Source organism: Thrips palmi, unplaced genomic scaffold (genome assembly GCF_012932325.1).
Source record: "Thrips palmi isolate BJ-2018 unplaced genomic scaffold, TpBJ-2018v1 HiC_scaffold_7, whole genome shotgun sequence".
NCBI classification, from domain to species: Eukaryota; Metazoa; Arthropoda; class Insecta; order Thysanoptera; family Thripidae; genus Thrips; species Thrips palmi.
Genome location: NW_023144634.1, coordinates 1,209,080 through 1,225,155, shown reverse-complemented (window position 1 = coordinate 1,225,155; position 16,076 = coordinate 1,209,080). Strand labels below are relative to the sequence as shown.

General features: G+C 45.0%; 2 protein-coding genes and 1 long non-coding RNA gene across 5 annotated transcripts; 2 read left to right on the top strand and 1 right to left on the bottom strand.

The window, feature by feature from the left end:
- Nucleotides 1–209: 209 nt before the first annotated feature.
- Nucleotides 210–15,836, bottom strand: LOC117652825. Of its 3 annotated transcripts, none has more exons than XM_034397978.1 (8): nt 15,803–15,836; nt 15,400–15,714; nt 14,558–14,808; nt 10,325–10,588; nt 4,571–4,849; nt 3,241–3,312; nt 1,889–1,978; nt 210–567 (listed from the first exon to the last, which is right to left on the bottom strand). In XM_034397978.1, exons 2-8 carry the CDS (start codon nt 15,563–15,565, stop codon nt 457–459), a joined length of 1,233 nt encoding a protein of 410 aa, XP_034253869.1. In that variant the 5' UTR covers nt 15,566–15,714; nt 15,803–15,836; the 3' UTR covers nt 210–456. The 3 variants fall into 3 exon arrangements, with proteins under 3 accessions (XP_034253869.1, XP_034253868.1, XP_034253870.1); XM_034397977.1 differs by having other exon boundaries at nt 15,400–15,575; nt 15,697–15,834; XM_034397979.1 differs by having other exon boundaries at nt 15,400–15,575; nt 15,749–15,807.
- On the top strand, nt 7,228–8,092 carry LOC117652836. The gene is made up of 3 exons (XR_004588184.1): nt 7,228–7,349; nt 7,459–7,582; nt 7,751–8,092. It is a non-coding gene; the product is annotated as an uncharacterized LOC117652836 (long non-coding RNA).
- LOC117652835 lies at nt 12,111–13,708 on the top strand. Its single transcript, XM_034397990.1, has 2 exons — nt 12,111–12,266; nt 13,344–13,708. Exons 1-2 carry the CDS (start codon nt 12,213–12,215, stop codon nt 13,626–13,628), a joined length of 339 nt encoding a protein of 112 aa, XP_034253881.1. The 5' UTR covers nt 12,111–12,212; the 3' UTR covers nt 13,629–13,708.
- Nucleotides 15,837–16,076: the final 240 nt, after the last annotated feature.

The window sequence follows — 16,076 nt, the reverse complement described above, 5'->3', positions numbered from 1 at the left end:
AAAATTGTACATTATTATTCAGAGTGCAACGCGTTTGCACCTACCCAGGTCTGCGGCCCGATGAGCCAGAAAGAGGCGCGGCTTCGGCCAGGACTATTTTGACACAAGTCTTACAACGGTTCAAGTCACTCATTTCCATTTTCGATGATAGAGGGATTGCTCCACCCTGATGCTCATACGGTTAATGATGCACTTTTTCAACAAGATGGAGGATGAAATGGATTTGGTGCCCGTCCAGAGAGTAAAAACATTCCCTAGCTTGCTGCTCCTTTCCGCAGCATCACAAACACGCACCTTGACGACCAGTTTCATGGGCCAACGCTGAACTAAGATGACTGTCACCGAATACAAAGGTGAAACTCACAAAAATATGAAAATCCAGCAAAAAAATTTATTGTTTGCATGAAATGAATTGGTGTCAAATGAAGGACAATCGCATCGCTTGGGTGATGGCAGTCAACGAATGAGCAACAAGTGGGTGGCGTTGGTAATTTGAATGACGGGTTGGCGTTCGGGATGTCGAAACTGCACGAGCACAATGACGTAAGCCACCGTGGCTGACATAACCTGCAAGGCAAGACAGCCGTCCATGATTAGAAAACGTGGGTGACGCCCATGGCGTACATTCATTTCGTGCCCATTGCAGAAGTCTGTTTACGACTGACGTTTCTTTCATAGAACGACGTGTTCCTGGGAAGCGGGAGGTGCAGCTGTTGCTCGGGTCAAGGAAGTTTCAAAACAACACTGAGAATGAATGAGTCTTCATCACTATCCAATTTCGGGCGAGGTATACTTTATTGCCCGAAATTCGGTAGGAAGGATCCTCGCCCAAATTCGGGTGAGGAAGGGCATATCAGCTACGTGTATGGCCACATAGAATTAACATCCAAATTTGGGTGAGAAAACGTCCCACACCCAGATTTGAGTGATGATTGTAGGGGTTTGCTGAAAGACATGGTCCATTTTATTTCATTTTGATAGTCAGCTCATATCGGAATTTCGATGAGACTCGATCGAGTGTGGCGTCACAGTTCTGGATTTTCAGTGGCTCCTAGGTAGTGCTGATTGGACCTTTTAAAGTCACGGAAAAGAAAAGTTGTTCCAATTCGTTCCAGGACGCCGGGCTCATTTTGATCGTTTTCGCGTCACCAATGCGAAACAACCATCAAGCGCTACCACGAAACTATACCCCTCTATAGGCAATTGTCACAAATTGAGGGCTAATTACGGAGCATTTGCTTGCTCCATTTGTAAATCCAAAGGTGATACTTTTGATACCCTTGTTGGCGATGCAATTGAGTATCGCCAGCATATAGCGTTGCCGAAAAATCTTGCCCTCAAAACAGCGATACACCAAGGTATCGCCAATTTTCGGCGAAACTTCTAGGTATCGCCGATTTGAAGGCATGATTTTTCGGTAAGGCCGTTTGTTGGCGATACTCAATTGTATTGCCAATAAAGATACTGAAGTATCGGCTTCACTGTGAGAAAAAAGTACGGAAAAAGTACGGAACATGTCTGGTCAATAATTTGCCTGGAACGTCCGTACTTGCCAACTACGGAACATTCCGTACTCTTTTTCCGTACCCATTTTCATGGGTTCATATGGAGCAAGTACGGAACGTTCCGTACCTTTCTCCGTACCTCCGTACTATATTTTTCTGTACCATTTCCGTACAAAAGTACGTAATTTTTTACAGTGTTTGAAATTGCAGTGTCCTTTGACTTTGCTGTAAACAAATCAAAATTAAAGGGACAGGACCTTGAATTCTGTCCTTAATTAGACTGAATCCTGCCAATGACTTTTGTTTTTAGCGAATACGACACAGTTGGCGTGCGAATGTACGACTGTTACGCGAGTGCATGCCCCTTCCCACTGTTTTCGTACCGAAGTGATGGCGTGCCTACTGGCGTGCCAATACCCAGCTGCTGATACTTCCAGACGTGACGAAGAAACTGTTTTTCGAAACAGTCTTATCTGAAACAGAAATAGAAGCACGCTTGTAACTGCCAGATCCTAGGTTCCACTATCGACATTCTTAATGTCATGGGACTTACTTTGTCGCACGATTTATGCAATTTTCAGCACATCCGACGCCGATACAATTTTGTTCCCGTCTGGCGACACATTTTGTCCGACGCCTACTGCACATTGCACTTTCACTTGCTTTCACTACACAATTCGTCCCGCTTGGCGGACACAAAATTGCATTACCACCGGAGGTGCTTTAAATTGCACCATTCATTGGACAAAAAACTCCCATGACATTTGATGTGGAGGTTCACAATCGCCCACCGTTTAACATGATAAATCGGTATATGTACACTCTCATTCCAGGAACGTGACATCACGTTGAAACAAACGTGACAAACTGTCACGTTCGTTTGAGCATTGTGTCACATTTGTTTGGGTGTGAATTGGCCGAAAATCAGCTCGTTCACATTCAAACGAACGTGACACAATGCTCAAACGAACGTGACACTTTGTCACGTTCGTTTCAACATGATGTCACGTTCCTGGAATGAGAGTGTAATTACAGCGCGTCTTCGTATTAAATAACCAATAGCCTGTTTTCTGACAAAGTGCAATCGCTAAACGCCACAGACTTGATCAGAGTTTGTGGAGTGCTCAACGTCCCCCAAGTTCAGTTTTCTACAGTAATACAACGCGTTCTGTTCATCAACGAATGTGGCACTAAATTCAAACGAGGGTGACAGAATTCACATACAAAATTGATCCACGAAGCGGAAGAAGGGGTTAAGTCGAGTTGATTCAGTGACCTCTTATCAGTCTTTTATGTAAACATGAGCGAAAATTTGGTCCAAAAATAAGTGTGGTGAGACACGTCCCATCCTCTTGCATCTATTTTTAGATGACATTCCCCACCTGTTCTTCCATCTGCAAGGTTTAGGCCTTTGCAAAAGTGCACGGATTCAACTCGACTTACCCCCTTCTTCCGCTTCCTGGATCAAATGTCATGGGACTTTCGTCCCATAAATGATGCAGTGTTAAGCACATCCCATGGTGATATAATTTTGTGTCAGCCAGGCGGGATAAATTGTCTAATCAAAGTATAGTTTGCTGCGGGCGTCGGACAAAACGTGTCGTCAGGTGGGAACAAATTTGTATCACCACCGGATGAGCTTAAAATTTCATAACATACCATTTAGTGTGCACGTTCTAATGAATTTGACATAACATTCATCGAATAATAATGTGTATGACGGTATTTAACGTACCTCAGACTGAGCACGCTGAGAAACTGAGACGCCTCCGAACGTTTCTAGAGGGTGCCGAAATTCCCGGCCGACCTGGCAAAAGCAATCATGAGGAAGTCATAAATGAAATAAGAATATCAACGACTCTTCATTCCAGAAGCGTGACATCACGTTGAAACGAGCGTCCACACCAAATGTTATGGACAATTTTATACGAGATATCACCGAGCACTGTCAGAAAATTCCGGAAAAAAATGGAAAAATCATTGAGTTTTTCTGAAACTTCTGCATGGAGCTCTCCATAAAAGCAAACTCTGGGCTTTCTCCGAAATGTTTCGGAATTTTGAACAAAATGCATGGTTCACTAACACGAAAAAAGGTTTGCAGCCAGTTGAAAATAATAACAGGAAAAGTGGCGATATACATCGGCAACTTTGGCCCGTCCCGTTCATCAGGGAATGTGCGAATTTCGCCTATGTTAAACCCTGACGGGATTTGAACCTGAGTCTGGGGTCAAAATAAATGTTATTTTCGTCATCAGCGCCCTCAAAAACATCAGAAACAATGCAAAAATTTGAATAAAAAGAATGTCCAAAATATACCCTACTGGGATTTGAACCCGGGTCCAAACTTCTCTGATTCGCTTGAAACTGGCACCGTTGGTTTTGTTTCGTCGCCCCGATTCCAAAAATACCCCTACATGCCCTCCTAGCTGTATCCGTTGCCGAGATCCTCCTCGACCCCATGTAGACCATGATGCACCTGCAGCAGCGCCCCCGGGGCTCGGATCGGATTTGCTGCCACCGGGCGGTTCTTGGGGTCACCCAAGGAGGCTGCATACCAAATTTGGTCAAGATCGGACCACGGGAAGTCCTCGGACGGATGCACGCACAGCAGGGATCATACTATATGCCCGTCCCTCCGTCATTTTTTTAACAAAAAATAAACGGGACGGGCCATTGAGGGAAAGGTGAACCTCTTCCTGTTTAGCTCAGTTTTCATTATATTAAGGGAAAGCTACAGGATATAAGTCAAATAAGCTCGAATGAGATTGTCCCTTCTTTGGCCATTTCAGACTAAAGAATGCTTCAGCGAAGCCCTCTTTCACATATCTGAGAAAAAACATGCATTTTACCTTGGAGCATTTCTTGGATCCCATCAGGACCCAAGAAACGCTCCCAAGAACATCTGTTCAAGCCCTGAGAAAATCTCTCCGGAAAAAGACGGAAAATGAATGGGGTCTCCATGAACGTGATTACAGGGTTTTTCTCCCAAAATTTCGGAGCTGATTTCTAACAGTGTTCAAGCTGACTCTCATTTTCACCCCCCATGAAATATGGCGTGTACGGACCGCATCTGACACGCGGTGCACAGCGTCGCAGAGAAGGAGCAGCAGCAGGTAGTAGTGCGAGCCGAGCAGGAGCAGCAGCATCCCCAGGGGCATCTGTCCCGCCATGACGCAGACGAGCGCCTGGTACGAGGCTAGAGTGCTCATGAGGATCATGTGCAGCACCATGGCCAGGACGGTGAGTGGCGCTCGGACGAGATTCTGCACCACGTCGCGGAGGTGCAGCCACGCGATGCGGTGGGCACGGATACGGCGAGGGTCTACCCACGGAGCACGCAACTCCTACCGACGAAAGGACCAGGACCATTTCGGCATGTCGATCACTGCAAGTGTGCGACAAGTCTCGCACCGCACCGAGAAAATCTTTTCGGCATCCCCACACCCTGAGAAGCTTGCAAAGAAAAGGACTTTGCAGTACGAAGTATTCTCCGGTATTGTGCTACGAACTCCCTTGCGAACTATTTTCTTCTCATTGCAAAGAAATTGTTCGCAAGTTGCGAAGTAAAGTTTGCAACGTTGCAAAGCATTTTCTTTGGAAGTTTGCAAAGTAATACTTTGCAATGCAAAGAAAAAAAGTTTGTAAGAGAGTTTGTAATAAGGGAGTATGGAGCGATTTGTAACAGGGGCGATTCGTAACAAATGCGTTTATTAATTTAAGTGGAGGGAGCAGAGGAAAATCTGAGTATCGCCCCTCTTTCGCTTCAAGTACAGGGTCTTTCAACAATCGAAGCGGATATGATCGGTGCTAAGGTATAGTTTTGGAGGGCGTCTGAAATATAGGGTACACCGAAAACAGGCAAATCTTTTATTTTGAGTTCTTGGAAGTTTCTGTCTGAGGCTCCCCAGGTATGAATCACCATCAAAGTACCGTTGGGGCCTTAAAGCGTGACCCCTTTACCATGTAACCACGTGGCATAAGTTGCTTTTACTTTGTCCAGTGATAGTTAGGGACGTTTTTCTTGCGTAGCCGGCATTTGGGGTGATTCGTAACAGACCCGTATAAAAACAAGAATTTAAGCAGTTTTTGCAACTAAGGGGAGGTTCTGGTGAAAATGCTTTTTTCTCCTAAGTAGGTCCCACTGTGAAAATTAGTTAAGAATTTGATGTCTTACCAAGTAATTATTAAAAAATTTCATTGGGGACTCACATTTTATGCCCTGAAGCCAGTCGCAGAGCCTTTTTCTCCTATTTAGGCTATAAATTTAAAAATCTTCCTGCGCATACTATTTAGTCGTAAAAGGTTGGCCTTGACATTTTTCACTTCTTCGATTCATTTTTAAAAGATGCCGGCATGCACAACTCAAAACGTAAAGTACATTTTCATTCGCAAGCTTTCTAACCAATCATTTCACTATAATTGATCAAAAATGTACAAAATAGACAAATTTTAGGGACTTTTCCGCTTAAAAAGCTTACAGTTAATAATATAATGGAGATTTTGAGCTATGCATGCCGGCATTTTTGGAAAATGAATCGAAGAAGTGAAAAATGTCAAGGTCAACCTTTTACGACAAAATAGTATGCGCAAGGAGATTTTTTAAGATACAGCCTAAATATGCTCAAAAAGACTCTTCGACTGGGTTCAGAGCCTGGGATGTGCCTTCAAAAATCAAATTTTAGTCTCCTCGAAGAAAGATTTCATATTCCGAACAAATTATGACACTGGGATCCATTTTGAAAATTGCAAGATTTTCACCAGAACCTCCCCTTAAACGCTTGAACTATTTCTCGAATCATCTGCTGCCTAATTCCAATACATTTACACAGCTCAAAATGCATTTTAAAGCGAGTTATTCTATTCTTTCCACCAAAATTGAAAAAAGTGAGGTTAGGGTTGACATAGCCGGTCAGTTTATGCTGAGGCGGTCAACGGCAGCTTGTAATGTAGATTTTAAGGCGTCTGCACGACATCCGAAGAACAACTGCTGGAGGAGATAACATTCCCGACGATGTTTCATTTAATGGGTAGGATGTTATGAAAAGCACCAAGGCTGTTACAAATCACCCCATGCTGGGGCGATTCGTAACAGCATGCAAGGGTTTGGAAAGCGTCTTAGATTTCAAAGATTACGGACTCCAGATTGATCCAATGGAGCTGCACAGTCTAGATGAAGGGCCAGACTGCTCAACTGGCACAAGTTTGACACCGATATGCAGAATGTTCTTACCCAATGAGAACAAGGTGGTCGATTCGACGTCGAATCAATGTCTAACGGTCTAGGTTACGGCGAATCGAAAGTGAGGTAGAAGAAAAGTGTTTTTCGACGTCCCGGGAAACGCAATAAAATCAATTAAAATCACTTACACTGGCATCCTTTAGCTCGTAACTAACGGTAATTATTTTCAAATTATTCCAAAAATGGAATTTTTTAATATTTTGTGCTTAACGTCGATTCGACGTCTATTCGACGTTAGCTGCTCAGCTGTTTAAATTCGCGCGCGCAAGGTGCAGCACGACCGCTGTGCGTGCGAAAATCTAAAGATCCTATATACAACTTTATTAATATATCAAACACCTTGCAGTACTCTCGAGGCCCTTAATAAAATAATTTAATGTAAAGACGAGTTCGTTTGAGTGACGGTGCCCGTATTTTCGCGTAAGGATGTGTTGGATCCTCTTTACGGCCGTTGTTGGAGTTGGCACCATTGGCTGTTGTGTATGATAAGCGATCGTAATCACTACCAGAAAGAGGCCGAACAAATTTGCTGGTGCTGCGCTGGATGAATCGTTTCAGGAGAATTTGAAAACAAGAACCCCTTTTTTAAGAGCTGTTAACGTTTTGTAAGTATTCGGGACTGACCGTATTCTGTCAAGGGCCCGATGTGCGGTCAAACTAAGTTTCTTTTTAGGTTATGTTAACATGTACACAGAGTATTAATTCTGTTGACAGGGTGAATCTTATGTTTTGCATCACGAAGATGGTGGAGATTCGGCCGTAAGTTACCAGAAGGCAGTCAAAAATTATATTTCGGTAACAGTTGGCCGGGTTTAACTTCAAGTGAAAGAACTAAAAGGTGAGAATTTCCTTACAAATAACGAAAATTTTTGAAGTTGTTGATAACAATTTACAGGAGAACCTCTCCTGTTCCGTAAAAAACATGGAACATTGTGTCAAATTTTTGTTAGAAAATTTACTTCAACTGGTGTGATAACGGCTTTTTCATTTCAATCTATTCCAACAGTTGGGCTCATCTTGCATTATCGAGGAAAACATTTGCTGAGGACTTCGTACGACGCTCCCAGGCAAGAATGGAAGTGCACCCAGCGTTAAGTGGCCAATGTGTTCATTACAGGTTTTTTTAAGGTACTGTTTACGTGACATTTTGCATCGTGACGTGATAATTTCTGTCTGGAAAGTCAGCCTTATTGGCATATAAATTCTCTTGTTCTATGTAAGTAAAATTGAACTGTTCTTTACTTTAAATAGTTAAACAACTTAAAAGCGTTGTTATCTGTGCCAACAAGGAGACTGCAGTTTGTTGTGTCGTAATAAACCTTCCTAAGTTTTTGGTGCAGAATGCTAATATGTGAAAGCTCATTGATCTTGAAATAAAAATATAATTTATGTCTTGAATTTTATATGCTTGTACTTCCCCCGACCCTTTACGGAAGCCACAGGGCTTCTAAATTGAAAAATATAGCAAAATACAGTAGCATAGACCGCATTTCGACGTTATTTCGACGCATCGACCCCTGATCGACGTCGCCGGGGCGTCGATATTTTAGTCACAGGGACGTCGATTCGACGGAAATTTCGACCTCCCCTTCGATCCCCCTTTCTACATCGAATCGACGTCGAATCGACCACCTTGTTCTCATTGGGTAATTTTGTACAGAGAATTCCAAAATCTGTTACAAATCGCCCCATACTCCCTTACAATGCCGGAGAATACTTCGGAAGGTTTTTTTTTGAGTGCATCAAACGTTTGGTTGCAGCAACCAAACGCATCCATGAAATACGGCCGGATGAAAGTTTCGGTCGTGGCGACAAGAGGCGATTGGTCTTAGTGGTTAAGCTGGGTTTTTCTAATGCTACGAAACTTTTGCGAGACCTCACCAGAACGTTTCAATTCCGTGACCCAAGTCGAGTTGGATTGGGCATTCAAATATTTCGTCATAAAAATTTTCACGGCACTCGAATTTTTCCCTTTCCTACCGGCCTGTAAAACCAGTCGTCCATTCCCTTGCTCACTCACTACCAGATAAACTGTGTAAGGGAATCCTGGTGACGCACCGGCTGGGAATCAAACACAGTGCACAGTGACGCAAAACCCAAAAAAAGTCGCGCAAAATTATAGTGCTCTGATCACTGCCGAATTTCGGGCTCCGGGGTATTGGAGGTCGCTGACCTCATTTCTGAAGAGATTCGACGTGTGCGACCACCTCAGGGGCGGAGCTATGGAAGTTGAGGGGGGTAACACTGTTACGCTGTGCTTGATCACTGCCAAAATTTATGAAAAGATGTTTTTAGGGTGTCTGACCTCTTTTCTGAAGTAGGTTGAACGTGTGCAACCACCACATGGTCGGAACTAGAGCTGCTACAAAAGGGGGGAATTATGGTTAAGTTTGGGAAAGTTTGGGAAGTTGACCATTCATTTGTGACAATGCCGCGACTTCGGAGTCAATTTTCTCGAACTGACACCATATAGACCTTGAAGTTGGCCTCGGGTTTTACCATGGGGCTGTGACAGACCGTTGCACTTGAAAATCAACAAAAGTGCCAAATTGGGCTATTATTTTAGGACGAATGTTTGGTGACCGAGATCTTTGACGTTAATTCTAACATATGAAGCGCATTTCTAAGACCCTCAGCATTCCAAAAACATCCAACATGATACACTTTGTTGTGCAGATGCCGTCACAACGAACAGTTTTCGCACCGTGTGTCGCCTCATTTGTTTTTTTTGCATCAAATTGCTCCATTTCAGCACTATAAAAAGATAGGACTACCCATATTATGGCACCAAAGAGTCCTGCCTCAATGTAGTTCGATCTTATCTGCGCTCCAAAACGTAATCCCTCTTGCCGATGGACCAAATCAACGAAAAGTGCTTTTAGCGCGACTGTATTCGGTTTTGCACACTGTTAAAAAAAGTGCTGTAAATTAACAGCACTTATGCTGTTAAGTTTGATAGCAGCACGACTTGTTTTATTACAAGCATGTTGTAGCCCTCGGTGCTGTTTTCTGACAGTTCGATTGTAATAAAACAATACTTCTTTGGAGTCTTCGATGAAGTCTTCGATACATTTGTGTTGATTTCATCGTGCTGTTATTAAACAAGACACTTGTAACCTGACAACAAAATATGTTTTAAGATTGCAAAAGGCTGTTTCTAAACATGAAACCTGTTCAACGACAACACAACTATTTTGAATGACGATTACATTGTTGTTACTTGACAAGGAAATTGTTATGAAACGAAAGTGCTGTTTCTGGATGGGTTTCCCGTTCAGACACAAAACAATACTGTTGTTTTATAACAGCATTACTGTAGGTGATTGTGTTGTAATATTACAGTGGATTTTTAACGGTGCATCACTGTGCGCCGGCCCCGGTTTACGACGCAACCTCCGGGCACGGATCCAACTGAGCTACTGTGACAACTGAAGTTGAGCATGGGGCATTTTCGGGACGCATTGCACATAAGGTGCCATATGACTGAGGCATTGTACGTATGGTGCGATATCTCAGAGCATTGCTCCTTACATACTATATTTGTAGCGTTTGGAATCTCAGTGGAATCATAGTCAAATACCTGCACCAGGGAAGCCTGAAGGACATCGGCCAGGCGTTTAACGCAAAACGCGCTGCCCGCCACGTTCGCACACTGTAGCAGGGGCATGGCCAGAACATGCATGTGGGCGAACCAATGTGTCCAGGACGCGCCTTCCGATGCCAGCACTGCCAGCCACAGCACAACGCTACTCGGCAGGAAGACCCCAAGGCACAGCAACGCGCCTTGCACCACTGTTCTCGCCGCGCTCGATCCCGAGGCACGAAATGAAGCACCCAACTCGATCTGGGCAGACAAGTAAAATAAATTTAAAATTTTTCTTTATTTTTATTTTTTAGATTTTTACTGGAACCTCCTCATTTTACACTAACTACAAACCTATCCGTCCACTACGCACACACACTTATAAATGCCTGACCAAGATGGCCAGGCAAAGAATATTGCTCTCGACTTTGGTCCGAAGAAAATGTCTCGCTACAAATTGGGGCCACCTGCAAAAATGCTCAAAATTGCACATGTAGCAAGGAGTGAAGTCGCTTCAGCATGAGCATGCAGCTGTGTGCACTTGCCAAGTATGCAGTTTTTGGTATTTACTTGTACAAACATGAGGTATGAAGCCCTCCACTGAAAATCTATCGGCGCGACTTCGTGCCGCTGCAGGGGCGTGAATAAAGTGTCACGCCATTAAACGGCATGACAGAAAAGTCACGCCAAAAATCGGCGTGACTGAAAAATTCACGCCAATTTTTGGCGTGACTTTTCTCAGAAAACGCGTTGTCATTCATGCCAAATGAGGGCGTGACTCACGTGTCACGCCGTTTTTCGGCGTGAATTTCGTGTCACGCCAATTTTTGGCGTGACTTTTAGTCACGCCATAATTTGGCCATGTGTCCGACCATTACGTTTTCAGTGTCTAAGTGTGTGGACAAAATAAAGTTGACAAGTACACTTCCATTGCATACACCTTGAGAAGAATGGGCTACCACACGTTAATGCAGTTGATAGGCGGTCTCGGGACTTGTCTTGGGATCCAATGAACTCACACTCACTCACTCACACAGCTAGGTATTCCTGAGAGAAGCAGAAAGACTCTAAAACAAAAAGTAGTAGCTGATGTAATTCGCTGGGGTAGAGATCTCTACGTCGAACACGTTTCTGGGCATAGACAGTACCAAAACAATGTGACCCTCTAAGTTTTTCAGTGAGTGCCAACATGCATAACTACTTAGTTTGCTCTATGTAAATTCTCTTATTCTTGCTAGTGCACACTCGAGTGAGCCAGTTTCGCTTGATTTTAAACGTGAACTGATAACGCTTGAAAACAGAGGGTACGCTTTAGTTATACCCGTGCCATCACGTGACAGTTGGTAAGTCCCAGTCCACGAGTGGGGCATCCGATTTTCTCCCCTGTGGTGTATTCGGTTATTTTCCGCGCCGACCCTACATCATTATCACCAGCGCGGTTAGGCCTCAGCGAGGCCTCAGCAGAACTCTAGCGTTCGAGTAAGCAACTACAAAACACACGGGACGGCACGAAAAGTAAGATTCTCAGCCGAAACCAATCCCGAGGGGGGAACAGGAACAAGTTCCTTTTATCACTGTACAAAATTTTAACACATTCCATATCCAGGTGGCAGAGACCGCCAAAAAACTCCTGTAAGGAGGTAAAATGTAAGGCAAATAACCTGGAAATCTGGCACCCAGCAAACTCCCACAATCATCGTGCAGATTTTACAGTGGTCGACCAACCTTATATTTGTAAGATTATCAATATCACGCGAGGAACGCCGTAAAAGTGTTTTGAGGAACTCCTGCAATGACTCAAACAACCTCAGAACGTGACGCTTCTGCATGACTCGACCGCCCATATAAGGACAGCGTGCCCCGCGTTCGTTATACCCACGACACCATGACATCCAGAAGTTGCGCACTTTTCGTCTTCGTTGTCGCGCTCTGTGCCGTGGTAGGTTACGCATTGCACGGTAAAGACGGTAACTGGTTGTCCCAGGAGTACCCTGGAAATCGCCAATGTCTTTACCATAGGCTTCCTGGCAAAACCCGGTGCCGTGTTTAGCGTGTGGAATGTAGCTGCAAATCTAAGTGTGGAGAGTGCACTCTACAAAAAATGTCCTGTCAACGCCGTTAATTTATTACCAATGTTTGCTGTTATGCAATTCACGGCGTTTGCTGTGAACTAGTTCACGGCGTTCACTGTGATCTCGGTTACAGTGTTCACTGTGATCTGGCCACAGTAAACGCCGTGAATTGGAGCCTGATTTGCAGTACTTCGGTGCTTAGCGGCGTCAAACTCACAGTGTTTACTGGGGACCAGATCACAGTGAACACCGCGAACAAGATCACTGTGAATCCCGTGAGCAGATCACAGTAAACGCTGTGAATTGACCTACAGTGAAAACTGGTAATAAATTAACGGCATTTACAGGACATTTTTGGTAGAGTGTGTGAGGCACCAATGTCTTACACCTGGAAGTGAGAGACACGCGGGGACACGGCATGTCCCTGTGTACCACACTTTTTGTCTGTGCTGACTCAGTGGGGCCATTTCATGGCACCGGCCATTGCAGGTGTAGGAGAGAGGCGAGGCATTAAGGTTCATACCAGTGAATGCCCTGCTCTCCCAAACTTTGGTTTGCAGTGCAGTAGGCTCACTCCAAGGGCCGAACAACTTCGATAAATTTTGTATATCGTTGTTTCAAAGTCGCGGTTGTTTCACGTTTCATCGTTCTTTAAACGTCATTTCAAGGATATTCTTACGCTATTTCACGTTATTTCGCGATACTTCACGTTCTTTCGATGTTATTTCACTGAAAATTTACACCGAAATTCAAGTTGTTTCCCCCTTTGGCTCACTCTCACTCTTCAAAAAATGATACCCATTTTTTTCTCAGGTGATTTTTTTTGTCTTTTCACAAAATATTGACATGGTTCAATATGAACGCTGAAAATTGCCCTTGCTCTCCCTGAGGGTCCTCTCACCGTAGTAGGTGGTTTGGCGTATCAAAAAATGTTTCTCTTGCAGACAGAAGCGGCCCGGCGTCCCGCAGCGCTTCCGAAGCCCCAAAGCAAGGTCGTACACCCGACGCCAGCCCAGACTCACCAGTTCGTGACCGAGTGCCTCAAGATCGCCAAGAAGGGTTACACCCCCGGAAGTCAGCCGCACAGTGACCTGCACGACTGCCACGAGGAATACTACGACCATGAAGAACTGGGTCTCTACTTGATCAACATGAGGAAGTGCCTAGAATCTTCCGCCTATTACAAGTTGAGTCGCTGCATCAATGCACGTGTCGCAAGTCTGGGATAAGGAGTGCCGAGCTTCAAGCCAATTTCACGGGGAGTTGTCGAAATAAAACTTGCCGGAAGGCACCGTAAGGGAAAATCTGACCCCGTCTCGTTACTACGATTCCATGAAGGAAGGCACCTTATTAGCAACCTTTATTAGTACGGTAATAACAACCTCCTGGGGACACACCGCTATGGTGACGTCCCCTACTTTTGTAAGCCTCGTGAAAATTTGGACTGGTTGAAGAAGTGGCCCCAATCCCAGGGGCGCAAAATGCTGTCTTCTCACTTACACGAGTACCAGGCACACAGTGTCTGACTGATTGTTCCTGGTACTGGCGTCACCGTGACGCACAAACGAAAGAGGAAGTGTCAACCTGCCACCTGCCAGACATCAGAAAGAAGAGTCAACCTGTCAGGCGCACAGTTGTAGGCGTAGGCATTTAGGCGAGGCTTCTGTGCTCGACATGCCAGACTAGAATTGTTTGGTTAGCAACTGACTGGTTGACTCTTGCTGGTGTGTGTTTCACAGGTTGACACTACCTGAAGGGGCAACCACTTGCGAGATCCTGTGTACACTTGACTGGCCGATATCTGGCGCGATCGTTTGAAATATCCCCTTACGAAGCCCGTCGAAAGTTTACGAAATCCCGTCGTAGGTTTTCGAAGCGCGTCGTAAATTTACGAAACCCTTCTTAAAATTTACAACAAGCTTCTTTAATTAACGATTTGCCCGCCTAAATAAATTTACAATGAACCTTCCTCAATTTTCGACGAACTTCCGTTCACTTACAAAACCTCAAGTAGAAAAGAAAAATTAACAGTGCACCTTCCGACATTCTGAACAACGCTCGGAAAATGTTCCGTCGTAAATTCACAACATATTGCTTACAGTGCACCACATTCTGTGTGCCTGGAGGTCGACGCACTTAGGTTTGTCGAGTGCAGTACCATGAGATGCCGACAGGGATGCTGGTCCTGCCGAAGGTACTGCGTCTCGAGCCACAGGAGGGGCAGCAGGGCGATGCCCGAAACGGAGCCGAATGACACAACGCTGGTGAACCTCGTGACCAGCGACATGCGCCGTTGCGTGAACACGTGCATACGGTCGGTGACGAGACGCCAAGTGGACCAGTAAACCACCAGCGTCACCAGAACGGCGTACAGCAGCGAAGACTTCAGCGGGTGGAAGCTGAAGCGCACTGTAAACAGGCGTGCGGCTTAAAACGCATTCCAAGTGACTGCCGGGCACGTGCCCAGCATTTCCCTTCAGTTCAGGGGCCCTGAACTGCAAAAACTTCTTTTGTTGTGATTTTTAAGTTAATTTGCCGTTAAATGTGATACATATTGCTATTTATGTATTCTAGCAAACACTTTTGAATTAAAAATGCTTTCGAACCAAAAAAAATTGGTTTTTTAAATATATATTTCCTTTCTGCCGCCAATCCTTTCTTTTTGGGGGGCCACTGGCCAAATTTCCCGACGGGGCCAAATGACCCCAGTTTGGACCTGCTTCAGGGGAGGTTTAACCGCATAATATGCCGCAGACTACACTCTAAATTGCATGCCCTGAAACTGAGTGACTTTTTTGCCCACCCAACTTTTTCAGGCGCCTTATGTCGCCCAGTTTCTGAGCATGCCAATTTGGAGTGTACTTAGTGGACCGTTACTGTTTGGATGAATTGATTTTTTTTACCTTAAAGAAGAAAGAAGTGCGACAAAAAAACTACCTTCTGGGGCACCGGTTCCGCCACTGCAAGCCACTAAACCCTGAGAGCACGCACTTCACTTACTTGGCCCCAGCCTCACTGGAAGTAGACCGCACAGCGCCGAAGCGATGCCAATGGGCCTGAGGTCGTCGAATAAACCGTGACCGCCAAAAACGTCCCTGTCGCTTGCAGCGTGTGCGCGAGGGACACATGGAGAGACATCGCTTGACGTAGGTGATCGAGTTTGCATGGTTGGTTCGCTGCACAGGGTAAACAAACTCAACAAACTGAAGTGTGTACGCAGTATGCGTCTACACACTTGCAAACTGTGGGTTTGTGGAGTAAACGCGAAATCAAACGCCCTCTAAGATGGTCACGAACCAAGAACACGGGCAAGATCTGAAAGCAGAGGACCTTGATGAATCTTCTGTACTATCGAACTTTTGCTCGACCTACTGGCACCCCGACCAACGCAATGTGACCTCACGTAAGACTCGGGCACCATTGGGCGCGCGGCAGTGCCGACTGAATGCCCGAAGCGCTGACGGTGGTGCGGGCCGACCTTCGCCTGTCATAATGGTCTCGGATGACTACGTCCACCCCTTATCTTGATTGCGTAAGGGTATCATGCGACCCCGAGCGAGTGCAGTTGCTCTGGAGGCAATTTGCGCCCATATAAAGTGGGGCATTGTAGGGCGATTGTGCATATTTTTCTTGCTTCTGATGTTAATTACGAAAGTCGGTTGAATTCATAGTAAAAT

Excerpts from the sequence above, each read along its gene's own strand:
- LOC117652835 (XM_034397990.1), top strand. The coding sequence starts at position 12,213 with ATGACATCCAGAAGTTGCGCACTTTTCGTCTTCGTTGTCGCGCTCTGT. Across the intron at positions 12,267-13,343 it reads TTGTCGCGCTCTGTGCCGTG|ACAGAAGCGGCCCGGCGTCC; the intron begins GTAGGTTACGCA and ends TTTCTCTTGCAG.
- LOC117652825 (XM_034397978.1), bottom strand. The coding sequence starts at position 15,565 with ATGCAAACTCGATCACCTACGTCAAGCGATGTCTCTCCATGTGTCCCT. Across the intron at positions 4,850-10,324 it reads TTCAGGCTTCCCTGGTGCAG|GAGTTGCGTGCTCCGTGGGT; the intron begins GTATTTGACTAT and ends TTTCGTCGGTAG. Across the intron at positions 1,979-3,240 it reads CTCAGCGTGCTCAGTCTGAG|ATAAGACTGTTTCGAAAAAC; the intron begins GTACGTTAAATA and ends TTTCTGTTTCAG.